The sequence below is a fragment of the Lissotriton vulgaris genome, chromosome 7 (assembly GCF_964263255.1).
Source record: "Lissotriton vulgaris chromosome 7, aLisVul1.2, whole genome shotgun sequence".
Taxonomy (NCBI): domain Eukaryota; kingdom Metazoa; phylum Chordata; class Amphibia; order Caudata; family Salamandridae; genus Lissotriton; species Lissotriton vulgaris.
In genome coordinates this window covers 1,139,529,369-1,139,556,759 of record NC_141695.1, presented here as the reverse complement: position 1 = coordinate 1,139,556,759, position 27,391 = coordinate 1,139,529,369, and the positions used below count along the sequence as shown (strand labels likewise).

The 27,391-nt window shown below is 46.5% G+C and overlaps 1 protein-coding gene across 1 annotated transcript in view; it reads left to right on the top strand.

Moving 5' to 3' along the window:
• The first annotated feature begins 2,904 nt into the window (after nt 1-2,904).
• Nucleotides 2,905-27,391, top strand: part of BNIP1 (BCL2 interacting protein 1) — a 63,069-nt gene continuing 38,582 nt past the window's right edge. Inside the window, exons 1-3 of the mRNA XM_086931576.1 lie at nt 2,905-3,098; nt 7,990-8,082; nt 12,633-12,724. Of these exons, the coding sequence (XP_086787702.1) occupies nt 3,006-3,098; nt 7,990-8,082; nt 12,633-12,724 (278 nt within the window). The 5' untranslated portion in view covers nt 2,905-3,005. The remainder of the gene's footprint in view (nt 3,099-7,989; nt 8,083-12,632; nt 12,725-27,391) is intronic.

The following is a 27,391-nucleotide window of genomic DNA, read 5'->3' as shown; positions in this document are numbered from 1 at the left end:
GGTATTGAAGAGAGTCTCCAGGAAGGACTTAGTGATGGGGGCGCCCTATCTTCTCGTCCCGTGGTGACCCTCTGGGGCACCAAGGGCGTCCGGCTTTTGTCTCCCTTTCGGGCACTCTTCCCCAACATGTCCGGGATAGTGCGCCCCGTTCTGCGTTGCCCCGTTGCCCCGTCGCCATAACGCCCAAGAGGGCGCCCGCGAGGGTCTAGAGTCCTCCCCGCCGCGGGGGGCAGAGTTGAGATGTCACGCCGCGGCGCCGGTGTAGGGCAGCCCACGAGTCCAGGCACTAGATGCTGTGTGGGCCGCTTTGTTCGTCGTTCCACGCCAATGTACAGTATCAATGCCCACAGCACAGTGGTAAGTGAGGCTTCACACTCGACCCCCCGGGCGTCCCGTCGGCACCTCCCAGATCCCCGCGCCCCCCGTACTGTTCCCCGGGGCAGCACCTCAAGTGTCACCGGTGCCAAGTGCCTGCGCCGGGCCACGTGTCGCAGCGTAGTTTCTATAAAGTGGCCATCCCCGGGACACAGTCGCTATCAGGAGGGGGCCCCTTCTTGCAGTGTCGCCAGTATATTGTGCGGGGCTTCTGTATTATCCCCCTGCAGCCGCAATGCCAGGCCTGTAAGCCGGGGGCTCGGGTAGCTCGCAGCAGGCAGCTCGGCGCAATCCCCCGGCTCAGAGCAGCTTCCACTCACCGGATTCCGCTGCTTGCCCCGCACCGCCGCCCAGGCCGCCGCGCCACACAGGTAGTCAGGGCCCTTCTGCCCCAGGGGGTGTCGCAGCTCCGGGGCCGGACCCAGGCCCGAGAGCCAGATGCTGGATTTGCTGCAGGCCGGTGTGAGTGCGACCCGCCTGCGGTCACCTCCCTCGGCGGCTGAAAAGTTGCAGGATGATGGGCCCCTCCTCACATCTCCTGGGCCACCTCACCCAGGACACTCCGCCGCCTTCAGTGGTCAGCACTCCGCTCACCCAGAGGGATGGACTCCGCCGCAAAAGAATGCTCGTCCAGGGTAACCGTGGGATCACGTCAGCTCGGCGAGTGTCGGGCCCCAGGTCCAGGCCCAGCAGCCGGGGGCTCGATTTGACTGGCGAGCCGGCGCCAACGCGGCTCCCCCACGGGCGCTTCCCCAGCAGCCGGAAAGCCGCGGGAAGCCGGGCACCTCTTCACGGCCCGTCGCCATCCACCGGCAGGCCGCCACACCAGGGTCCCTCATCTCACCCACAGGGCTCCGGCCGCTGCCAGCAACCACCGCTCCTCCCGTGCAATAAAATATCGGGCCGGGTCCACCGTGGAGGAAGTCCCGTTCAGGGCAGCAACGGGACCGCGCCGGCTCAGGAAGCAGCGGGATTCGGCTGTTGATGCCCCGGGCAGCAAGCGCTCACTTTTGTGGGGTGCCTACTGGGGGTAGAGGCTATTAGGTGGTCAGGATAGGGGTTTCAGGCTGGGAGCCTCACTCAGGAACGTCCGTCCCGGTCGCCATCTTGGCCACGCCCCTGCGTTTTTTTATTTTGAAGTTGGAGTCTGCAATGTTGGGACATTAAATTAAAAATGTTAAAAAATGGCAAAGGTTGGATAGCACAAATGAAAGTAGAGACCGCTTGGCTTTGTCAATGCTTATTGTCTTTTCTCAATTGCGTTTGTTGGAGGATTGTAATGTTGCGCAATGCCCATGAATCCTTACTTTGTTTCCCTTCACCCTGTATGGGGTAATTGGTGTCATGCGTGATGTAGCTACTGTTTACAAGTACCTCGGCTGTCAAGCGACGGTATCATACACCAAAGTAACTTAAGCCCAGGGCACGAGTCGGGGGTACACGCGGGTGGACGGCGTCCACCCTCTTTTTTCACAGGGTGGACGCCATCCACCCTGCCAAGCCGGGGTCCCCACCGAAAAAGATGCTGAATTCGTCCTGGTGTAATTTCCAAACACCGGGACACTTTCAGCAGCGCCTGCACGTTGTTATCTGCTTATCATCCGCAACAACGTGCAGGCGGGGAGGGGATGGGGCTCTCTTATTTCTGATTCCTGCTGGGCCCATAACAAAGGTCGAATTTGAGGGGGATCAGGCCTCCTTTTGTTCGAGTCTCCTGGCTGGCAGCATTCAGGAGCCTCACACCTTTAAGCAAATGCAGCGGAGGGGAAACAAAGGCTCACACCTTGTTAGCACTTCACACATACTTAGGAGGTGCAGCTTTTCACTTTGCTCAGGTTCTGTTTAGGAGATATGCATGCACTGTAAAAAGTTAGATGTGTTGATCTTTCCCAGTATTAGCAAAAAATAAATAGCATTTATATAGCACTTACTACCCGTGAGATGGCGCTGTAATAATTTAAATGTCACTATTTTTTCTTGTAAAGCACTTTGGCTCAAGGAAGCTTTACTCTGACAAATGCAACATTGGTTTATGTGAAGCTTACAAAAGTAAGAAGCTTTTGCCTAAATCAAGAGTGTTTGCAAGTATACACGAAATGTGCCCAAATGCACTCATGATAAACCTGCTAAACATATATGTGAGGGCTTAAGATCAGATGTCACTTCTTGTGATGTCACGCGCCGTGATGCCACGCGCCGTGATGCCACTTGCATACTGATTAATTAGGTTAGTCCCGCCACTTCCTTTTTTTTAGGACTTGTTCCCTTATTCCTCTTAACACTCCAGAATGTGATGCTTCAATCACACCTCTTTAGAACGCGATCACCCCATCAAAACTGGTTCTAATGGGTAGTGTTTAAAATGTGCCAGAAAAAACATATTTACATAGCAGGTGTTTATTTTTCTACAGTTCTTCTCCGTAGACTGTAAAGGAAGGGTGTGCTTTCCCGTACTGCCGCTAGATGACGCCATTGCTGTACCTACAATTATAGTTCCTCCACTTCCCTGAGTTGCAATTTTCTCTGTATTCAGAAGAGAGAGCTGTTGCCCTGTCTTACGCTGCATAGTGCTGTACCCACAATGTTTGTCCTCTCTTGCTCGCCGTAGTTGTCAGTGACACGGAGCAAAGATGGCGGCGGCTGCAGCAGCCTCAGATGTTCACGTCCGGATCTGCCACAATGAGCTAGTGAAGTGCGACCTGGAGATAAAAGCGGCTATACAGGCACGTACAGTACAGTATTAATGAACGTAGGGCAGCCTTCTTTTGTTGCGCCGGACCCCGAGCCGCCACGAAAGGCAGCAGCACGGCCTTGGAGTAGACAGATGTTGCATTTCATTTTCTGCTGCTGCCCCATGCTTGGTTACTGTATGTATTTCATTGGCCCTGCTTTTTTCCTTTCTTACTTTTGGAGACTTTCATTTAGCCTGCATTTATAAAACGAAAACAAAAGCATATGCTGCCAGGGCCGTAGGAGACACTAAAATTCTGGGGGCGACAGGGACAACCTTGTTCACTTTCCAGTGACCCTATACAAATCACTGCCAAATACAATCGCATACTTTCGAAGTGAAATATTGAGAAAAGCAGGCATGTTGTCACAGTTTTCATGTATGCTTTATTGTTGTTTACATTCATTTAGTAGTCAGACCAAATGTTAAAGAACCATGTATATGAATCTTGCTGCACCAAGCAAACATAGGTCGCTGACTTTGGGTGGGGGCGTAGTGTTTGAAAGTGCATTATGATTTGAAAAGTACCTGCTGCTGCATTCCTGGTCTCCAGCAATTTTCAGGCAACAATAAAAATGTGAAGATAACTTTGGTGATTAATGTTCTTTATTGAGAGAGATCGGAGGTTTGTCTAGTGGAAGTTTTAACTCTTGTTAAGGTAGACACAGTGGGCTAATATGTCTGCTGCAAAGAATGTGTAGCACGCAGATCACAAAATGCATATCATGTAAATTGGTCAGTGAGTTACTGCTTTTGTCTGAGAGATTATTTTGGTATTTGCAGTTTATAAGTTAAAATCCTAACATTGAACAGTGAGCTATTAACCGTCATCAAAGAGCTGCATGAAAACATCAAGGTATAGATTAGAACATTATGATTTTTCCCCAGTCTTTCCTTATCCTAAAGTTGGAAAATGGGTCCATTAGGATAGAAATCAATTCAGATTATTAAAGAGAACCCCCCAACCATGGTGTTATATTTTAACTCCATGCGCGCTAGCGGAATTCCGCTCTCATGCTGTAATTTTGTAAATCGCATGTTACGTGACGAGCTGGGCTCGTCATCAGCGTGCGAGGAGGCTACGCCATGACGAGCCCAGCTCGTCATCAGCGTGGAAGGGGTTAAATTCTGAATTTGTGCTTCTTTAGTATTGCAAAGCCATCCTGTGCCCTCCCCAACGTTTTGCTGACTGGTACTGGTGGTACCTGACTCTGACCGACCCTGGCCTCTGCCTGAACAGGCACAGGGCCAGTGCTATTCTGAAAGAGACACTTAAAGATACTGTGAAACACCTACATACACTAGGGTGCACTATGGATTAGGGTATCCCTATGATTGGCATGACCTCTCCTATAAGGCCCTAGTTCATAATAGGGCAGGGAGATTAGAACTACCTTTAAGTCCCTGGAATATAATAGGGCATGGCAGTTTAGAGGCCAGCAGCCCTTTCTGTGTTTGCATGTGTGCACTGCTGAAGCCTGAGCTCAGTTTAAAAGTAGCCCTGTGTTGTAGGACTGCTTTTAAAATGCAAATTGTGCCCAAACTCGACTTTTGGATTTGGGGAACTTATAAATTGATCAACTACAATGCTGGGGCAAAATTAAGTTAAGTGGAAAAATGTTTTCAACTTAACTATGTCTGTATCATATTTGTCACATAATACATCATCTGCTGCATGATCTAACAATTTGACCCAAAACAATTTTGTAGCTCAAACGGATCAAAAATTACTAAAATAAATGTGTCTTATGTTCTGTGAAGTACAGAGCCCTTTGCAAAGGTTGATTGGTCCCCTTTCCCTCTGCTGCATTTGTATGTTACACAGGTACTAATGAGGCAAAAGCTTTGCAGAAGCTGTTAGGATGTATAAATATGTTAAAATAATAAAGTATCATAAAATGCACTGCATCACACTGCAGCCTTTTTATTGTTGCATTATTTAGTCAACACTGCAACACAATTTTGGCCTCCATTGCTGCATAACACCAGTGGCCTGAAAGAAGGCTGCACACGTTAAAAGTGTTTGTGCATGAAGCAGAGACCATGAAGTTTGCAAACTTAGGGGTTGATTACGAAGGCAGGCGGACTTCAGTCCGTCCGCCATCGAATCGGGGAATGGGACCGCTGGCCTTCAAGGTGGCGGCCCCAGGATAGGCATTACAATGCGACCGCCACTGTGGAGCTCGCCGTGCCTATCTTTTACATTGCAGCAGGTGCTGCTGGCTGCATCATCTGCCGCAATGTAAAAACTGACACGTTACATATATCACTGCACTACGTGGCAGGCACAATGCGGTGCCTGCCACATGGTGCAGTGATATGTAGGGGGGCATCTTAGATGCTCCCCAGGTTCCATGTCTGGGGGCTGGGGGAAAGGGCCCCGCTATGGGCCTCCAATGTCTCTTCCACCAAATTTTCATGGTGGGTGAACTGCCATGGATAGGCTGGTGGGTAAGGGGTATCGTAATCCTTACTGTGGTGCCTGGTAGGTACCACCAGCATTGTAGGAACCACGAGCCCCTCCGCCGCACTGGTGGGCTCAAGGAGCCAGTCGGGTGTGTGGCGGTTGGTCTTTCCGACCACCAGGGGACCACCGCCATTGTAATATGGTTAAGAAAATAAGGTGCCAGGGCTCGAGTTTGAACCACCAAAGCTTGTTTATTCAGCTGGTGTAGGCCTTCCTTTCAATGATTCAAGAAGGTATGCATTTATCATATTTCAACATTTCACAAACTTATTTACATTTTCATTCAATCCTCATAGGAAGAAACTGCATCCACAGCTTAAGGAAGGTTTCTTCCTATGAGGATTGAATGAAAATGTAAATAAGTTTGTGAAATGTTGAAATATGATAAATGCATACCTTCTTGAATCATTGAAAGGAAGGCCTACACCAGCTGAATAAACAAGCTTTGGTGGTTCAAACTCGAGCCCTGGCACCTTATTTTCTTAATAGTATAGTTGTCCAGCCAGGACCCGTAGGACAACCCCCCCCCCCTGTTTATATTGTAATATGGTTGGCGTAAATGCAGTCACCGATGGCAGTGGGACCGCCACTGATGATGGGGTGATGTGGCGGTTCCACCTCCATTATAATCACCCCCTAAGTTTGGTGTGCATGCAAATCCTACATTGCCAACTCCTGGTAAGTTGCACCACTACTGCTGAAAAAGGCCAATGGAGGTACCAATGGATGCACTGGACTTGCCTCAAGGATCTTGTGACCTCAGTGACAGTCACTGTCAATCTAGGGTGTGCTTCTTCGTATGCCTGCTCGCAAGACAGGAGGTGAACTGCAGTATGGATTGTGGTGGACAGGCCTTCAAGATTAACTCACACTTGCCACCGTTAGGGTCCACCTGCGGGTGCTAAGACACAAGGGCTTCTAAGGTCTATCGGTCCTTCTAAGGTGTAGTTTCTCTCTGTCCCGAGGTTTTTCTTTGGAATTATAAAACGGTCAGTAAATGAGGAAATATCCAGCCAAAGTGTCCGCCTATTTTGATCAATTTCACAGAGAAACAAATAAAGAAAAGGAGATGCAAGAGAGAGTACATAAGAGCTCTTGAAATCAGAACTTAAGCAGGAGCGAGACAGAGACAGAAATGGGTATGAAGGAAAAGAGACAGTCCCCCCCCCTCTCTGCCCTTCCCAGAACGCCTAGCCTTCCTGCAGCATAACAAAGGGCAGAGGGCGGGTGGCCTCTTTGACTCCAGGCAGGTCAAGTGCAGGGCCATTAGGTAGCGCTTTCACGCGCGAATGGCCCTGCCACAGACAGGAGAGAGAGGGGAATTTTTTTTGTCCCTTGGTCCCCCCCACCCTTGTCCCCCCCACTCCAAAATCTGGGGGGGATATATCCCCCGCGTCCCCCACACTTCCTATGCCCATGTATGCTGCTACAAGCACCAGTACTGCAGTAGAAAAGCCACGGTCTAACAAGCGAGATTTTCATAAGCAAAAAGTGCGACAGCTGGCCACCGGCACATACGTATGCCTGTCATTCACAGTGGGTTTTTAAGGTTTTGCGGGTCTTGCACCCCACCAATAATTCATGGTACGTGATAGGACCTCTCACGTTTATGTACCCGCCGAACTTGCGCACGACTCCTGGATTGCCAGGCGCCTGCTTTCAGAAAGAAACGTCACAGGGTATAAACAACAAATGATCAACCATTCTGAAGGGAGCTAGGGTGGGGTGTCCTAGACTAGACAGTCTGCAGTTCAAAACCATCTCTTATTTTTTAATAACTTTAGCACCCAAGCATTATAACATTCAAGGCAGAACATTTACTTTAAGTCCTGAAAAACGGTAGCACCAAGCAAGTTGCTTATTTATTGTTCGTTAGTTTAGGGTGGGTTCTTTCGTTACATGATCTTTTCCATGGACCATCATACATGTAAGTAAGGGCATCCTGAGGGGCACACTCGTCATTTTACGTGCCTGGAATTGCTCATTTCATGTGATTTGAACCGCACCATTTACTTGAGGCACCTGGGTTATATGAGTGGCAGTGGTCACGATGAGGACATAGATGTCTAGTTTTCTCTTGGCCGAGGAATGACATTTTTATGCTTCTAGTGGTCACCTTGTGTAATAGCAAAGACGGAGATTAAGGCTGAGTAAAGTCTGTTTTGTTGCAAATACCTTAGATGAGCCCTCACTTTCTTAGCTCAGATCAGCATCTATTTACCCACACAGATGGGATTTGACATAGCAGTTCTCATCACGCCCAGGATGTCAAATTATTACCATACTCCTAGATTGTAACAATGTTGACTTTGCTGTTCAATTCCCATGTCTAGTTAGTAACAGCGATGATAGCTTCCAGAAACAATGGCCAACTTTCTTGATAGATGTTGATGTTTTTCCTTGCTTTCACTTGCAGGATATCCGGGATTGTCCTGGGCCTATGAGTAGGCTCAACGAATTAAACGCAAACATGAAGGAGAAGTTCCACCAACAGCGGCTCAAACTCCAGGTGGGCACTAAGTGTGCTGTGCAAGGGCATAGTCCTTGTTGAATGAGGAGCATTGGACAAGGTGGCCAACAGCTGCCTTATTTTCTGTGTGTGCCTTTCTTGCCTTTTAAAACCTGTTCTATTTACTGTTTTTTCACTCTTTTCTTGCCTCCCTTTCCCTCTGTTTTAAATGGTAGATGGTGAAGGAACCTTGTCTGTGTGAACACATTTGACAGATTCCATTACATTCTTCCCCAGGTACCTCCTGAAATTAGGCCATAGGGCGGTATCCACCTGTTAAGGTGAACTGCTTTTTCTATTTTTAAACGCACTACATCTTTTGCATGCACATACCCATTCAAGTGGTCATCATCTATTTTTTGATATCGTCGCCGGCTAGGACATATATAGGACTCACCCATATCCAGTTTTTAATTTGAGCCGGTAATTGCTTGTGTGCCCCACCTGCACTCCTGTTTGGGGACCAGCACTTTTTTTTTTCATCAGACATTTACAGAGATCAAGAGAGGTACAATCACACAAAGAGGAAAGACCTAGGACATGAAAGACAGAAAAACTATCACAAAGGGAACATGCAATAGCTTGAAAGAGTGAGATAAAGGGGTATGGAGTGTCTGGTATTAGATTAAATATGCACAATGTGGATTTTAGAATATGCAGCTTTGGTATTCATGGGTTAATATGTATTAGAACTGTCCGCAAGCTTCTTAGCAGAGCTTTGGTCACGGGCAGCCATTCTTTTACAAATTAAGCACTGCACCAAGTCCTAGTCTATTAGGCGGATTGCCAGGTTTTTTGCTAATCTGGTGAGCTCTCTCACATGGCTGCCCAGTTTTACTTTTTTGTAGTTTCTATATGGACATTCAGAGATCCATTTTAAAACCTTTGTTTTTAACAGAGACTTTTTTTTACTATAAACAGGCTTTTAACCTTCTATGCAGTTTGGAAAATCAGAAAATTATCAATGCAGTTATTATTTATTTATTTATTTGAAAGTTTTATATAGCGCGAACAAGACCCTTACGGGTATCAGCGCTTTACAGTAAATGTGTATAGGTATAACAACTCAGTAAAAATAAGCAGGACCATAAGAATAAAGTCAAAAAGCTAAATAAAGGAACAAGGCACAGATCGAACATTATGACTATAACAGAGCGCATTGCAATAAATGCGTATAGGCATATCAAACAACAAAAATAAGCAGGAAAGTAAAAGTGAAGTCAAAATGCTTAATACATGAAACACGGGGTAAATCAAACATTATGGATAAGCAGGACCATATAGGTTGGCAGCAAGGACAAACATAGATAGAACGGAAAGTCAGATAAGGTGCAAGACCGAACCGGTCGGTATTGAAGGATGATCGTAGACCATTGATGATGAACAAGTCACAATGAGTGGAATAAAGCTGTACATAAAAAAGATAGGCATTCGATTGGTAGGTAAGCTAAATGGAATAGGGGATCTTCACTGTCAAGTCAAGCAATGTACATACAACAGGCTATAAGGAGAAGGAGGGCATATGCTTTCTCGGACGGTTTGTCGTACGAACAATTAGACGATGGCTCGTAGTTCGAGTCATTTACACATGTTTTTGCACTTTACGCATTTTGATGAACTGCCGGTTGTACCCCCCTGATTGTACATTTTTTTATTGTTTGGCTAGATTGATTTTTTCCCCATAATATTGTATTGTAATCTGACATCTTGCAACTCAATGTGATGCTGATCTCATTCCCCGACTTATATCTGGATGTTTTAAAATTGTAATTTTAAATGGTTCTTTTAATAGTATGCTTTTATGGTGAGAATACTTGTAACAAATAAAGCTGATTTGATTTGGCTGCCCAGTCATCATTGTGGAGGCTCTTTCAGAGTGCCCTGTGGCTTTCCAAAAAAGATGCTAAGGAGTTATATGGGTCAAGTTATTGCTAACTTTGTCTTGCGAATTATGAGCTTTCATAGAGTTATCACAGACTCCTTTTTCAGGGTTAGAGATAGTTGCAAAGCAGCATGAGACACTGAGCACAACAGAATGTGTATCACCAATAGTTTTTTCTTTATTCTCAAAATACCTGCCATATTTGCACAACAAGGCCGAAAATGCGTCCCTAGTGTAGAAGGCAGGGGCGGTTTCTCCATTATGGCTCAGGTACTTGGCCCCTCTGAAATTCCTACACATTTACATTAAACATATTAAATAGATCAATTTATTCAGAGAGATGACTGCATCGCTTAATAAATCGATCTATTTACTTCTCTGGGCTGTCCGTTTCAGGCTACCTGCCCAGCCTCGCTCTGATGCAGGAGATGGAAGCTACGCAATAAATCAACTTTTTCAACTGTGATGCATGACGCAGGGCTTTCTGTTTTAAAGCCCTTCATTGCCAGTGTGGTCTAAGTTTGTATGCACTCTGTAGGCTGGTGACACAATCAGCGTCATGGTTTCGGGCATCGGAGGCTTAATTCCTGCATAATTTAAGGCGTCCTTCATTCAAAGGCATAGATCCCACCTTTTCGTCATATGTGAGAGTGGATGCAAGCATGTCTGATCTGGTGCCTTGTTTTTGCTAATGGTAAGCATTTTCATGCTAATGTTGTGTTATGTATATTGTGCTGAGACCCCTCACCACGCTAACTTCCCCCACTGTGACACCCCAGGCCCTCGCTGCAGATTGCTGACTCCGTTAGAAGTGGAGCGGCTGTATTTCGTTCCCTCGCTAAATAGATCCAAATAACGAGCAGGGTTCTTGTTCCCTTGCGAAGTTGGTCCAAAAATCTGAGTCAAGCAAGGCGAGAAATATGTGCTTACAGTGGACAGTTATCTGATGTATGACGTTAAACTGGCCATGTCTTCATGTCCCTAAGTTAACACTGATGCCAAAAACATGGATTGACTTTCAAACCATGAATGTTAAAAACGTTAAGGGAATGCATTTCAGCGATTTTAGTTCCGCTCTTATTTCACATGCTTTACTTAATCTTGCATTCTCCAAGAGGTAGCTGTTTTTTAATGTAGTCGTTTATCTGTATTTTTTTCTTTGCATACTTTGAGGCTTGAGCCATGCCAGGTGTATAAGGGGCTTTGGTTGAGCACACCGGCACTAAGGCTGAAGACTCCGTGTTTGTTAGTGGGTTGGCCTCTCTGCAGAGCACACAGAACTATGTTTATGTATTCCATTTGCAACTGAAGTTCTGAGGCTATGTATGTGAAGGGGTTACACATTGTCAACATATTTGGAAGACAAAGTAAGAGAAATTAAAGTGCTTAAATTTGAGGGAGTGCAGTGCATGGTTGCGGATGGTGAAGTGACAGAGATGCGAGGACGTGCATTCGGGGAAGATTGAAAAGAGAATGCTGAAGAGGAAAGAGAGGTAGTTGAAGATGTGCAGATGGCCAACATATGCAGAAAAAAAGAGGATACATATCTAACTTTAAGCATGCATAACTGATGGGCAAAACTCTTTCCACAGGCCTCAATGCTATTTAATTTACAGACTCCGTTTCAGAATTGAAAAATTTCAATGCTGATTATTTACAACAAATCATTGTTGTTACTCATTTATCTTAAACAGCTAACACCCATTGACAAAGCCAATCATACTGACAGGCTTTAGGTGTATGTCATTTGTTGGCATTTATCTGGATACAATTACATCCCAGAAAGAAACCAAAATACTGGTCAGCTGGCACACTATTGGAATCACAGACATTTATTTGACTTGTTCCTTTATAGAGCGCCCCCACTTTTTTCATCCCACTTAAAGGCCTGTCTGCACATATTTCTATATGACTGGTTGCAATCAGCAGCTGTGGGTGATTCTCGAAGTCTGGTAGGAGCATATTTTTCCTAAATTAATGCTGCATGCAGTGCAAGACACTGGGCAAGCATACATTTAAAAGGGCTAACGTTGTCATGCGGTACAATTTACACATTACAGTAACTGTTGAACATATTAATGCATGAAGATATGGGGTAGTTTTTAATGTGTTTACTATTTCAAGACTGTATGTTCCCACTGCTTTTCTAAGCCTTGCTTTATCGCTACATTCATTTGCTTTAAAACGCACCATTTGCCAATCTTTTTTACATTTCTTTCTCGGTAGAACAGTAGTTACTACCGAAGTGTGGATTCATTGTCACACCGATCAGACATTTCCCACTAGTTTCGCTTGCGCTGCCTCTGTCAGGACGGTGGGGTAGAGCAGGGCAGTAATGGTACTAGACCCATCCTTCCCAGTGAGATATACCACTTAACGCATTAAAGTGTTGGGCGTAGTTGTAGTGAGTCCTGTGCCATTTTCAATTGGATCTGTGGCCGTTTAGTGTTGAAAATTCTTGCACAAGCATAAATAGGTGACCCTTAAAAAAAGAAAAAAAGAGCTCGGCTCTAGGACAACGGAACGCTACAGTCATTCATTTCATTTGTAGACACTGACTCAACTCAGTTTGCGAAGATGACTAGAAGGCACCGGTACCCATTGGTGGATTGAAGTCTGCAATCATGGTTCCCTGTTTTATATTACCTGTCTGTTTTAATTTTTAAAGGAGCTGGAGCAGATGGCCAAGGAACAAGATAAAGAATCTGAAAAACAGGCCCTGCTGAAAGATGTTGAGAACCACAGGAATCAAATGCTCAGGTGGGTGCACGTGCAGTCTGGGTAAACACATTGTGTTTGAGCATGCCAAGAACGTTTTGTGATAAGAATGGGCCAAAGCCTCTCTTTACTTGATCCAAATGCTTGTATTTTATGATGATTTTCGTGTAGTAGGCTGGTTTTGAGTAGGGATCTTATAAAGCTACGAGACTAGCCTAAATCTTGTTTCTGACACTTGGCACAATGGCGGCTCCTCCGTAAGGCGGAGGAGCATCGCCCCATTGCTCAAACGGAAAAATAAAGAAAGTGATAATAGTGTGTCATTATTATCATCTTTTTATTTTTCGTATTGAAGTCACTGGCTCTTGGGGTAGGGCGGTGCTGGCCAGAGCCACGAGAGGAGTGGTCGGGTCAGCCAAACAGTCCTTCACTTTGCATATTCCCCACCAGCCTTGCTTTACACAGCCTGATGAGGAACATGCAAAGCCTCCCTGTCTGGGTGCTGTGGTCTGTGCTCAGACCAATCCCAGCTCTTTGTTGTGATTGGCTATGGGGAGCCTGGGAACCCTTCTGCTTCCTGCTGCTGGTGGAGACAGATAGAAGAGGACGGAGGAGAGTGGGTGGTCGGCAGTGCTAGGTAAGTTGCCCACCCCCTCCCACCTCCCCCAGCCCCACCACTCCCGATCGGTAGCAACTGCTACTGAATGGGCAGCAACACTCCTTGAGCAGTCCTGAGTCACCAGCCCCAGTTGAACAAAAGTTGTAGGCAGCGGTTGTCGTGCATTAAAAAACAAGCATTGGAAATGCAATAGGTCTCGCAGTAGGAAAGTTAGAGCTATTGGTGTTATTTATTTTTTTGTTTTTTATTTATGTGTTGTTTTTTCTAAATAGCTAAATAAATAGCTTTCTTCTTTACAAAGCCAATAGTTATAATTTTTGTAAATGTGACACCTCTAGCATTTGTAAAGCAACATGTTTTGTATTAACGGGACTTATATGTGACTTATATGTATTGATATAAAAAAAATCAATGGCTTTAAAAAACAATTAATAATTAATACGTAAATAAAATGGATTTTATTTTATATTGCCAATAGCTTAAAGTTTATTAAATATATTTAGTGAAGATGCTGTGGTTGCGCTGAGTGAGGGTGAGTGAGGGTGAGGGTGAGTGAGGGGTTGAGGGTGAGTGAGGGGTTGAGGGTGAGTGAGGGTGAGGGGTTGAGGGTGAGGGGTTGAGGGTGAGTGAGGGTGAGTGAGGGTGAGGGGGTGAGGGGTTGAGGGTGAGTGAGGGTGAGGGGGTGAGGGGTTGAGGGTGAGTGAGGGTGAGAGGTTGAGGGTGAGTGAGGGTGAGGTGTTGAGGGTGAGTGAGGGTGAGGGTGAGTGAGGGTGAGGTGTTGAGGGTGAGTGAGGGTGAGGGTGAGGCGTTGAGGGTGAGTGAGGGTGAGTGAGAGTGAGGGTGAGTGAGGGGTTGAGGGTGAAGGGTTGAGGGTGAGTGAGGGTGAGGGGTTGAGGGTGAGTGAGGGTGAGGGGTTGAGGGCGAGTGAGGGTGAGTGTGGGTGAGGGTGAGTGTGGGTGAGGGTGAGTGAGAGTGAGGGTGAGGGTGAGTGAGGGTGAGGGTGAGTGAGGGTGAGGGGTTGAGGGTGAGTGAGGGTGAGGGTGAGCAAGTAAACAAGTAAAATAATCTAATTCAACATTTGTTGTGGACTTCTACGAAAGGATATTTATTCGACGGGTTGAACCATAGATCGTGGAAATTGGATAACAGTTACAAGCATTTGGTGTGCCTTGGTGTTTTTTGGTTGACTTAATTAGCATATAGGGGAAGTTTGTGAACTTCTGGAGCCTGCACTAACATGGATGAACTTGCTCAAACATTGGCGGTAACATAGTGTGCAGGAACTACGAGGCTGGCTGTGCAGTTTCATATTTTTTTTTTCTGGAACCTTCTTTTGTACTTGTATTGTTGCACGTGTAAGAGTTTCAGCCTGAAAACTATTTCTGGGCCTCCAGCAGCTCTTTCTGTGCCATGCGTTTTGATATATCCCAGCGCACGAGGCGGGGCCGACTAATGATTTTCACAAAGGATGACACCCAGTCCATAATGGTGAAGGCAACCTTTGATGTGCGCCCTCACATCCTAACAAATGTTGCAGTGTTTACTGGCAGACGCTGGATGCTTCGAGGACGGGCCTAATGTGCAATTGTTGTCGCCCTCCCAGCTTGACCTCTGTTGAAGTGTTTTATAAACAGCTGGGAGAATAAATGGAGTATTAGAAACAGTTATTGCAGCAGGGGCAGGCCTATTTGCTTTCCTTCAGCGGAAAGCTATCATTCATAAGGGGATGATTATGCTGGCTTGTGTTCTGGGTAGCTGGCTGGTTTACTTTACCATGGCAAGGCAGAATAACAGAGGAATTGTGTCATGGGAGCCAAGTGAGAGATTGGAGAGGTAGGAAATCCAATTGCCTAGTTTTACAGACATTTGTCTTGCGCATATACTCTGTCAAATGTTTGGTGCAAAAGCAACCGAAGTCCTTGCTATTGTGCAGCAAGGAAAACAATTGAGACATTCGTGCGACAAAGACCTACTCAGTAGCTTTGCTTTCACAACAATAAAAAAAAGTCATGATATAGCGCCAAATACCATCTTCCGCAGTTCCCCGGCGCCGTAAGTAGCTGATGTTATGATTACTCAGTTTAAAGTTATCAGTTTGCCCACGTCAGGAGGAAAGGGGACTCGGCGCACCGATCCGAGCCCCTGTCCTCCATAATAGGGCGTTTGTCAGCAGCAAGCGTTCAGCTCACTTAGCCATCGTGCTCGTAGCCAATATTTCAGACTTTTAAAGGCTGTATGTAACTTGTTGTTATGTGAACACTAATAGCAAGTATAGTTGGTTTCCATTCTCCCTCATTATGCTTCCAGTGTCTGTAAACATTTTGTTCTTGGCTCAACTTTATCCTACAAAATAGCTCTTGTAAAAGTGATTCAGGTGCAAGCTTGAAACAGTTCACGTCACGATAATGCATTAAAGCCGTGACCACAGTCAACCTTTCTTTCCCCTCGGTCAGGGACAATTACCAAGAGCAGTTCTCTCTCCCCGACCTCTATAGGTTATGAATGGTCCTCTTTTAAGCCGAGAATGCTTTTATATGCGCCTGTTGGCTTTTTGAGTACCTGCCGTTAAATTGTGCTGTTTTTGGCAGAGCTGGTGAGCAAATGAGGCGTAATCTCTCTGATCTCAGAAGTCTGGTCGGTCAGCCGTGACATTCGCAGTGTCTTTCCTGTCTACACCCTGTCTGAACAGAGTCACAGCCCTGCCAGACCCCAGTGGGAAAGGCTGCACTTACCACAGTGCACAGTGGGCGCAGATGGGAGGGCAGTAGGACTAGGCGAATCACAGGCTAAGGTTCATGTGGGGTTCACGGTGCCCTTAATAGGCTTAGCCGTAGCAATGTCTATATTGCAGGCCTCCCGTCAAACAAGTTAGTAACAAGGAGGAGGCAGCGAGTCAAAATGGAGGGCATTGCTGTGGGGAGGGGGGAGGAGAAATGCGACGCGACATGGCAGGCAGGGGAGGGGGCGGAGCGGGGGTGTGGGAGGAGTGCGGGAACAGAGGGCGAGGGGAGGAGAGTAGGAGGAGGAGAGTAGGGGAGCTGTGGGGAGGGGGGAGGAGAAATGCGACGCGACATGGCAGGCAGGGGAGGGGGCGGAGAGGGGGTGTGGGAGGAGTGCGGGAACAGACGGCGAGGGGAGGAGAGTAGGAGGAGGAGAGTAGGGGAGGCACAGCCTAGCGGCCGTGCAATCAAGAAGTGAGGGGGCGGGAAAGTAGGCAAGGCTGGCGGCTGGGGGTGGGGCGTGTCTTTTCGGATACATTACGACAGGCGGCTGGGGGCATGTGCACGCGCTTTTAAGCTCAATGCGCATGCGCATTGAGCTTAAAAGTCACGGGCACTGCAAGGAATCGCCACGATTCCTTGCAAGTTGGATAAAGAGTGGATAAGCCCCCATAGTCTCGCTTGCTCGATGCGCATGCGCATCGACAGGCGAGACCTAAAAAAGTAAGGGAACTGCGATGTTGTACACTATGGGGGCATGGCTAAAAATAAAATATTCTGTAACTTTCTTTAGTCTTACACCTTCTGATGTGTAAATATAAAATAAAACACAGCTTAAATGTAAAATATATGCAAGTTAAGTTAATCAGTGGGAAATGGACTATTGTACTTTATGGAACCTCTATTAGGAAATGCACTGTGGGGGTCTGTACCTGTAACCAAATTGCCACGGAATTGAAACCTGGTGGAAGCAGTGGAGAATGGTTAGATGCGTAACACAGGCCCCGCAGGGCCTTGTGTTATACCCCTTTAAAAAGCACAGACGTCCCAGCTCAGCTGGTAACTCCTTTCCATTACTATTCAAAAATAATAAATCTGTGATGGGAAATGTCACGTGATTCCATTAATTAAAGCCAATACCGGCTTACGAGCTCTCTTTACGTTTGTAGATTGATCCGTTGTGCACATGTACATTTCTTTCAGGCAGCAGGCAACCTGGGAAGAAGGCTTGTTTATCTGTCTCTCCACCTTCGTTTTCACAGCACAGGAGACTGTGCCTTACACTGCAGCTGAAGCATTTCAGCTTTAGGAATTAACTGTCCTGGGACGGTCATCTTTTCACAGAAAGTAGGGTAACTGTTTTCCTTGAATTAAAAAGTATGGGCAAGTCGTGACCCTCCTATCCCACCTACTTGGACAACTCGTTGTAGGGTGTTGCTCAGACATTCTGGCTCGTGTTATGACCTCCTGAGCACAACTCTTTCTGCTTGATGGCACCTTCCCTATCAACTTGCTTAAAACAAAAATAACTTGATCTTGGTGGATGTCTGAAGACGGTTTTAAAATCTGCCTAAATCATGTCCATTGGTAAAGCCACAAAACTTTTAATTAATTAACTTGATTTGTTATAAAGAAGCAGGCGATTAAGAGCTGTGTCAGCAGGCTCTTTGAAAGCTCTTCTGTGGACTATGATTAATGGGTACGACTGACAAACAAATTAATAGGTTCTCTGTGGTGCAACAATCCAGATTATAATGAGTTTAAAACTTCTGTTAAGGACAAAATGGCAAGTTATCATATGTATCCCTTCTGAATTAGTTCTGTGTACATTGGTGCCCTGCAAAACAAAATGGTACAAAAGGGGGTGGTGATGGACGGAGCATCTGAACCAATCAAACACTCACACCCAGTCAACAGATCTGGGTTTAATCCATCACCGTTCTTTAGCCCACTCTGCCACCCCAGTTCAGACATGTCCATATGCAAATCAGTCAGTCTGACCCTGTGCCTCATGGTAACAGTCCAGCCCGAACTGCCAAGCCATGCCTTCCCTGGACCGTAAACAAGCTTCTGAGGACCGGTTTCTGGCATTTCAGCCGTCTTCAGCCCGGCTTGCTTGAATCCAGTGGCAAAGTGAGCAAGGGACTCACGTCTGAGCATACCCTGCCATCTTATGGCGAACAAAGCGGTACAAAAGGGGGTGGTGATGGATGGAGCATCTGAACCAATCAAACACTCACACCCAGTCAACAGATCTGGGTTTAATCCATCACCGTTCTTTAGCCCACTCTGCCACCCCAGTTCAGACATGGCCATATGCAAATCAGTCTGACCCTGTGCCTCATGGGAACAGTGCAGCCCGAACTGCCAAGCCATGCCTTCCCTTGACCAGAAACAAGCTTCCGAGGACCGGTTTCTGGCATTTCATCCGTCTTCAGCCCGGCTTGCTTGAATCCAGTGGCAAAGTGAGCAAGGGACTCACGTCTGTGCATTCCCTGCCAACTTATGGCGAACAATGCAGTACAAAAGGGGGTGGTGATGGACGGACTGATAGCCAGAAACAGGTCCTAGGATGCTTGATTACGGTCCAGGAAAGACATGGCTTGGCAGTTCGGGCTGGACTGTTCCCATGAGGCACAGGGTCAAGGCTGATTTGCATATGGCCATGTCTGAACTGGGGTGGTGTGGAGTGCAAAAAAACTATGGATTTAGAACTAGATCTCTGTACTGGGGTGAATGTATGACATTGTTCTGCATTCTGTCCATCAACTGTTGTTTCTGCAAAACAAAATGGCAGTATACAGATGGTTTATTCTCATGTCATCGCCACAGTGTTACTTAAAGCAGCCTTTAAGTTCAAAGCTTTATTGAAGTCTCTTAAAACCATTGCAATGTTAAAAAATCAAAAAGGTAAACAGAAAGGCTATAAACTCATGTTTGTCACACCTCTTGAGGTTCACTTAGTTCAAATATATATGCTAGAAATGCATGTTCTCAGATAGACCTTGGAAATCTGCAGTACCCACCATGACAACAGAATCTAAAATGAATGGTTATAGATAATCTGAAGTACACATTAAAAGCAAATTTCAAATTCAAAAATATCTTTATTTCGGTAAAAGTTTACCATAAAAGACGTTCGTAATACACATTAAAAAGTGGTTCATTTAAATAATTTTTACAGCAATTCGTAAAATTTATAAAGGCATTTCTTACAAAAGTCCATATATACTGAAAGTCAAGTCAGTGCCCTGAGACATTTCCTTCTAATAGACCAGAGAGCGCCCAAGTACTTGGCCATAGCAAACACAATATGGTCCGACAGATCAGTTTTTAAGACTGTGAAGGCAGCCAGACACCTATTAAGGCCCAGATTCCTACATAGGGGAGCAACCAGTACCTTCGGATCTCTCGATAGGCAGGGCAGAGAAAAAGGATGTGGAGTTCTGTTTCATCCGAAATTCTGCATGCTGGGCAAGTACTGCTTGCATCGTCGCTCCATTTAGATGTAAGAGTTCTAATGGGGAGGGACCCATGTCTCCACTGTAGATATAGTTTCCTCAGTATGGAGGGGTAAATTTTGTCCAGAGTTGGTTCCATATTATAGTTGGCCTTGTGGGACAAGAAGGAAACTGTCAGAGTCCCGAGGTTTTGATTGTTAAGTAACAGGGACAGTTTGCTATCGCGGTAAGACTTGACTAGGTCCTTTTTAGAGAGGAGGTGGCACGAATTCAAGGGATCAGACCACATTGAGGAGAGACCCAAGGCCTCCAATTCCAGTTTGATGTAATTAAGCCATTTAAGTTTTCCAGCACCTGGGATAGCAAGGACCTCCTGCAGTCCTTCTCTGTAGCTGGCCAGTTCTGGAGTTGTCCATAGTCTACGCCAGAAGGCCAGTGGGCGTAGGGCCAAATCCTCGTCTAGCGGGCATAGGCCTAGGTCCATCCTAAGGGGGACAAGGGGAGTGCTCGGTGGTAACCCAACAAGATTACGGATGAATTTATTTTCCACCTTCAAAAGCATTGATGTTTTGTCGTGGCCCCAAAGTTCAGATCCATAAGTAACAGCCCCCTTGGCCTGTGATTTGTATATCTGTATTGGGGGGGCGATGGGCCTAATTGAGGATTTATTGTTTGCCACGAGTTTTATAATGCCACCCGAGTGTTGGGTCAATTTGAGTGCTGCCTTCTCCAGGTGGGTGTTCCAAGTAAGTTTATCATTTAGCACAATGCCCAGATATTCGAAGGTGTTCACTCTTTCAAGCCTGGTGTGTGCAATACTTGGACTGAAGTGGAATTTCTGTGGGGGGTTGAGGACCATGAATTTCGTTTTGATGGCGTTGATTTCTAAACCATGGGCCTCACAGAAATCCACAAAGCCGTTGAGGGTGCGCTGAATGCCCGTTGCCGACTTTGATAGTAACAGTGTGTCGTCGGCAAACATGATGGCTGGCACCCTTTCAGCGGCTAGTTTTGGGGCGTCAGAGTTGGGTACCCCCGCTAAGTGGGAGATTACCCCGTTGACAAAGAGGCAGAACAGGGTTGGTGCGAGCACACAACCCTGCCTTACCCCCCTGCCAACGGGGAACCTCTCGGACATTGCACCCATCCTGCCACATCTGACCTGGGCAAAGTTAGTGCTGTGAAGGCGGATTATCATTTTCAGCAGGCCTTCGGGAACCCCCAATTTAGCAAGTACCCCCCACAGCTTGTTCCTGGGGACCAGGTCGAACGCTGCCCTCAGGTCCACGAAAACAGTGAAGAGGCTGCCACCCTCCAACTGCACCGTTTTCCAATGTATGAGGACTAGACGAAAGACCTGGTCAATGGTGGAGACCTTCTCCCTGAATCCTGCTTGAAAGGGGCTGAGAATGTTAAAATCCCTAATCCACTCATGTAAGCGGTTTAGCAGTAGTTTAGAAAAGAGTTTTTGGGATACATCGATCAAGCTTATTGGCCTGTAGTTGGCCGGGAGAAGAGGGGACCCCTTTTTAAAAATTGGGACTATTTCAGCCCCCGGCCAGGTCGATGGGATTGGCATGCCTTTCAGAATGGAATTGAATAACACCCCGAGGTAGGGAGCCCAGATTTTAGGTTCGTGTTTAAAAAGGTCACCTGGGAGCCTATCCAGGCCCGGTGCCTTACCTGCGGGCAGGGATGTAATTGCCATAGTGATTTCCTTTATACTAAAACCATCCATGTCAATTAGACTATTGTTAGTGGAGTAGTACACTTCTGCAGGTTCGTTCATCACCTGGTCACTGCTATGTGGTTCGTATAAATTTGTGAAGTGTTCCTCCAATACAGATGGTGCTATATTGGCCTCAACTGCTACAAGTGGTTCGGCCGAGCCGTGCCTAACAATCTGCCAGAAAGTCTGTGAATCTCCGCATGCAAGGGCAGCTGTTATTTTTGACCAGTTCCCCTCGTCCCAGTCTATTTTTGCAGCATGGAGGGCTGATTTGTATGCTAATCGTCTCTCCCTGATTATGTTTGGAGTGTCTCCTGCTTTGAGTGATTCCAGTAGTGTGGCTTTTGCTTCCCTACATGAGGCATTGAACCAGGTGGCTCTTCTCTGCTTGGCCTTGCGAGGCCTGGCCACTGGGTTCAGCACCTCTACTAGGTTAGTACATAGTTCAGAGTGGATGTCAGCAAGTTCAGTCAAATGTGCCGACTTGCATGTAGGGGAAGTAGGTACCCCTATACTACCTGTGGGATTGATTTCAGATTCGGTGACTGAGTGATGCATACAACGCTCTACTTTTTCCAGGGCGGGGACGACTAGTGCATAGAGTCTATTGATGTTACTATGGTTCTCCAGCAATTTGGCCCATTTGATTCTGCGCCTATTGCTGGATAGCACAAGGTCAGACTGTGATGCAGAATTGGTGTCGACCTTATCTAATTGCCGGCCATTGATATCGATTTTAGTGAGAGCAAGTTGTGGTCACTATCAAGTCTGGGGATAACTCGAAAGTCTTTCACTTTCCTCCAGTCCCTAGTTGGGACCATTATGTAATCAATCCGTGACTGATAGCCCGGCCTGTTAAAGGTATTGGTAGGCGGAATGTCGCCTTTGAACCTGCCATTACACGCCCTAAGCGAGTGACTGAGCGTGAGGGACATTATTTGATTTGCGAGTGGGGAACAGGCCCTGGTCACTGGATCTGTCAGGGTAGGGATGTTCCACAGTTCATCCTCTTCACTGGATATGCCCACCAGGTAATCAGGGAGTGGTTCGTATTGGTGATTAAAATCTCCACCTACAATTAGAGGGGTGCTGAAATTATGTGTGTCAAGGAACTGAGCTAAATCCTCCACTGGTCCCGAGGTTGCTGCAACCCCTACTGGTCTAGAATATATGTTAATCAATGTGACCTTCCCTCCGCATGGCCATTCAAGGGAGACACACTGGAAGTCACAAGAATTGGCCTCCAAGTGTGTGGCCCTACATCCCAAATGGGACCCAACCCAGATCGAGAGGCCTCCTGAAGGTCAGCCCTTTCCTCCCCATTTTGCTTCAATATCAAAGATGGCGAAACCCTGCCAGGAGTGTTTTTCTCTTGCCCATGTCTCTTGTAGGAGATATACATCGTAACCCTCAATGAGATCTCGCCAGTCAGGCGTGTCTACTTTATTGGATAGCCCCGCCACATTCCAGGAGAGAATGGAGATTACACCCGGAGCCTCTTGTGTACTGTTGGTGTCTGGTGTCTGAGAACTATCCTCTGCTGAAGTAGGTGGAAAAACGTCCAGTGGAGCACTATTGCGTTTGGGACTGTGTGATTTGGGGGGGCTATCTTTAGTCCTTATGTGGGGGTGAGTATTTAATGGCTTTGGTGGGCGGGTATCGTGCCTACCTGGCCCTGTTCCACATTTGTGCACCTTTGCGTGATTTGATGTTAATTGAGGAGTTTGGCCACCCATGTCTGCATTTGATATAATGTGTGTTGATGGATCCCCCATTAAATAAGATTGAGAGCTTTTTAGGGTGGGTGATGAGGGTGCGATCGTTGGCAGGTGTGGAAGTCAATCCACTTCCTCAAGACACCCGTATCTGTTGTAGATCGGTACCCCGTTCCAGCCACCAAGTGCATCCGCCCAAGTATTACTTTGCCCTCCCCATGTATGGTTCCTCTCCGGGATTCTTCTCCAGTTCCTCCCCTGGGATGAATGAAGGCGGGGTGGATAGAAAAAAGTGAGGGGTCTGGCTATTATTGTTGAGGTAGTGCTATGATTGATCCAAGAATAAATGGCGTTTGCAGTGTTTGGATCCTCGAAGGATACAATCACACAGTCGCCACTGGTGGACTTTTGTGTGGTGCCTACCCAGGGTACCCTCCGCACCATAAGAATTTTACTCCTTAGGTGGTTGGGTATTGGTTTGTTGACGTCAAACCAGTGGATCACCTTGTTCTTTAAGGAGTCAAAGTTTTCCTGCTGGTTATATGTCAATTCAGTTACCCCGGTCAACACTACAACATAGGAACTAACCTCAGGGGGGAGGTCTACATATCCCCTTGAGCGTATGTAACTGGTGCTAGCTCTCTGCGATGTTAAATGGTTGACATTCTGGCGACGTTGCCTAGAATTAAGCTGATCTATCGAGGGTGGTTCCCTTTGGCCGGGTGTGACTGGTGGGGGTGGCGGAAGAGTTTCAGCCGCCGGTCGGATAGTGGTCGTCATTGCCCTAGTTGGAGGATTATGAGTGATTGCCTTGGTTCGAGGTTTGGGAATTGGTTTGGCCTTGGGGATAACAATAGGGCTGGCAGAGGAAGAAGTTACAGCAGGGGGGAGAGGCAGAGTAACATTGGTTGCTCCCAGGGACTTAGCCTTCATAGGCACCTGCAGATTCACAGCAGCTTGGGTCACAGGGACAGATGGAACTTTTGGAGACGGAGTTCCATGTGGGCATGATGGTTTAGCATTTTGCATGGTGATAGTGGCCAAATTTAAAATGCTTTTTTCTATTTCCAGAAGCTGTGTTTCTATGTGTGTGAATCTCACTTCTAGAGGGGAAAGAAGTTTTTTAAGTGTTTCCCAGACGACAGTCAGAAACTCAACGTCCTTCCCTTTAATAGTGCAGAGCGGGGTTGCAGCAGTGTCACTTTCTATGGTGAGATCATTATTTTCTTGGATGACTACTGTATGCGGGGGAAAGTTTACTAGGCACATTTCCTGGGGAGAGGTCTTGGTTTTTGGCTGCGGAGCAGCGGGAGGTGCCTTAGTTAGTAGCTGGGCCTTGGCTATTTTAGCCTTTTTCCTGGAATATGCCGAGGTGTGGTTCCGCTTCCTTTTGTTGTGTGGGCCGTATTGTGGGATAGGAGAATTGCCACCTTTTGGCAGCGTTGCATAGCCGGTTGTAGCTTTAGGGGAAGGACCCACCATGGTCTCAATCTTTTGCTCGGTGCTTACACCCGGGTGGAGTTGTGGGGAAGAAGTGGGTTTTGATGGAGATCCCCCCTGTGGCAAGGATATACTGTCCACTTGTGGTTGGTGAATATCGGCATTTGTGACGATCAAGGTGGGAGCAGTTCCGAGCGAGCGCTCTGGTGTTTTGGCCCATGCAATAGGCCCAAGGGAGGATTTTTTGGCAGCGGTTAGCTCAACTGACAGTCTTCTAGCAGCTTCAAGTTCTAAGGAGACCCTGTGTTGCATCTTAGTTATTTCATTATCGATTGCAGTGTGGGTCCTAGTGATAAAATCGTCCAAGGAACCAGGTGCGCGCGGTGGACGGCGCAAGCACTTGTGGTCCTCGCAGTCCCGCTCCCTGTGCAGGTGGCCTTTGTCTCTCTCCCTCGGGGTTGGTAACCGAGCTGAATGCTCCCAGGTCACTGTGAAGGATTGTTGGAGGGCTCCGTTGGTGAAAGAAGTCCCAGGTATGGCCACAGACAGAATCCGCAGTCTCACTCGCTACACGAGCGGCCCCGCGCCAGCGGGGGCCGCGAGAAGTATTTCAACCCGCAGGAAGGTCAGAGGGAGGAGGGGGCGGGAAGAGGAACCAGGTGCGCGCGGTGGACGGCGCAAGCACTTGTGGTCCTCGCAGTCCCGCTCCCTGTGCAGGTGGCCTTTGTCTCTCTCCCTCAGGGTTGGTAACCGAGCCGAATGCTCCCAGGTCACTGTGAAGGATTGTTGGAGGGCTCCGTTGGTGAAAGAAGTCCCAGGTATAGCCACAGACAGAATCCGCAGTCTCACTCGCTAAACGAGCGGCACCCGTGCCAGCGGGGGCCGCAAGGAGTATTTCAACCCGCAGGAAGGTCAGAGGGAGGAGGGGGCGGGAAGCAATATTCATTAACTCCATGGGCTTCCCCTTCCTTACTAGATTTCAAACTCTCAGTGTTGGATTTTCCAAAACTACCTATTAGTTGGGGGTTGCCAAAATAGGTCTTTTCTGCTAGAGTACAGTTTTATCTGCGTGAACTAATGAAGGTCGATTTTTAGTAGCTTCGTCGTATGTTTAATATCTTGGTACGGCGACAGATTGTGTTCATAAGATACTCTTTGCTGTTGTTGCAGATTCCATCTCGGTCCACATGGTTTTCGTTAACCCAAGATTGCCAGTATTCCCCCAATCAAAAATATATACTTTCATCTTAGAAACTTAATTTTACAACAAGTTGAAAGCCCATTTAGTAGATACCACTGCTGGTTATTGCCTTTCATAAGTGGTGATCTCTAAATCTGCAAGTTCTTTACGCAAATCTAGTTCGATGGTACAATGTGACCTTCACAACTTCCAATGGCTCGTGCGTGTCCAATGAAGTTAGTGCTTTGGATAGATATGTGGACAACAGGAGTTAAGGGTATGCCTTTGAACTGATTTCGTCCAGTCAAAGCAGATATTTGAGCGTGCTTCGCTCTGGGTCTCATCTGGTAGCAGGTGAGGACAAAACAGGCTCCGTAGCCAGTCAGTGCTAGTTTGGTTAGGATAACTCCAATTTAATGTGTCCTTTTATAGTAGAGTTGGATAGCCTAAATAGAATTCTGATCAAGCTACATGGTTCAATGTCCTGCCATCTTAAAAGCTTCACTGTGGGTCAGAGAGGACATAGATCTGGCCCTTACAACCTCTAAGGTTGTGTTTTTCTTATGAGCCAAAAGGTAAGTAATAGTTTTCACAATGTAAATAGTTTCTGAGCTTCACATTAAACTAGACCTCTGTGTAGATACAAGCTGATAATCAGGCAATGACCAGCCCATACATAGTCCACCTCCCTGGTCGCTTGTTCTTTCTGCCTCAAAACAACATCATCTAGCTTTGTATCTTGTAGATCTTGCTGATATATAATCAAAGCAGGGTCAATCCTCGTGCTGACCAATATGACTGGGTCATCTGCATTCTATGATATTGAGGTCAAATTCCTCCTTCGCTTTTGGGGGGCGGGTATATACGTATGAATGTATATTTGTATGTAATGTATATATGGCCAGAGATGCTCCTAAAACTTTAATGTAAACGTTGAACAAGAGTGGGGCAACTACTCAGCCTTGTTTCAGCCCCCCTGTTCATATAGATTCTAGAAGGTAAGGCTGTGTGCTGATGAATGTTTTTGAACGCATGTCCAACTGTAACTGATGGATGGCTTTTAGCAGCATACATTGAATCCCCTATCTGTTCAGTTAATTCCCAATTAATTCAGTAATAAATTTCCAGTGCTCTCTTAAAGTCAGCAAAACAGGCACGCAGTAGATTGCCATTATTAACAAGTGTGAATGGCAGTGGACAAGGATAGAATATTATCTAATGTCCCACTCTTGTTTGGCAAAAAAAAGATTTTGGTGCGTTTGCGACGATTCTAGTTTTGTAGTAAGAATTTGAGCCAATATATCCAGAAGTGCAATGAGTCGATAGTTTAAGAAGTCCGAGAGTACGGGGTTGCTTTTTTTGTAAACTCAGCTGTACCGAATCAAGAAACAGTTATTGGTAAAATGGGCGGAACCATCTAGAGCAGACATGCATGTCTGATTTAAATAAGGCCGCAGGGAGCCCGTTGGGCACCGGGACTCTTCAACGTAGCATTGTCATTTTGTTCATGGAGCTTAGTGCGGTTAATCTTAAACTTTAGTGCTTATTTAGGTTTGATACAAAAATCCCAACCTGATGGATAGATGATACAGCTGATGGTTTTATTATCATCTTTGACTGTAAGCCTACGGATGTAGTTCCAAAATGTTCTTGTTGTTTTCTTTACAGATCTCAAAAATAGTTAAGAATTCTCTCTCCACTCGCGCCTTTGTTACCCAGGCAGCTGCTAAAACCTACTTTGCCCGGGTCAGATCCCTTTTTGCACCACAATTTCATGTAGAATTGTGAGGGTAATGATCATTATTTAAGATTAGCTATATTGTAAAGTTCTATATATTAGCAGAT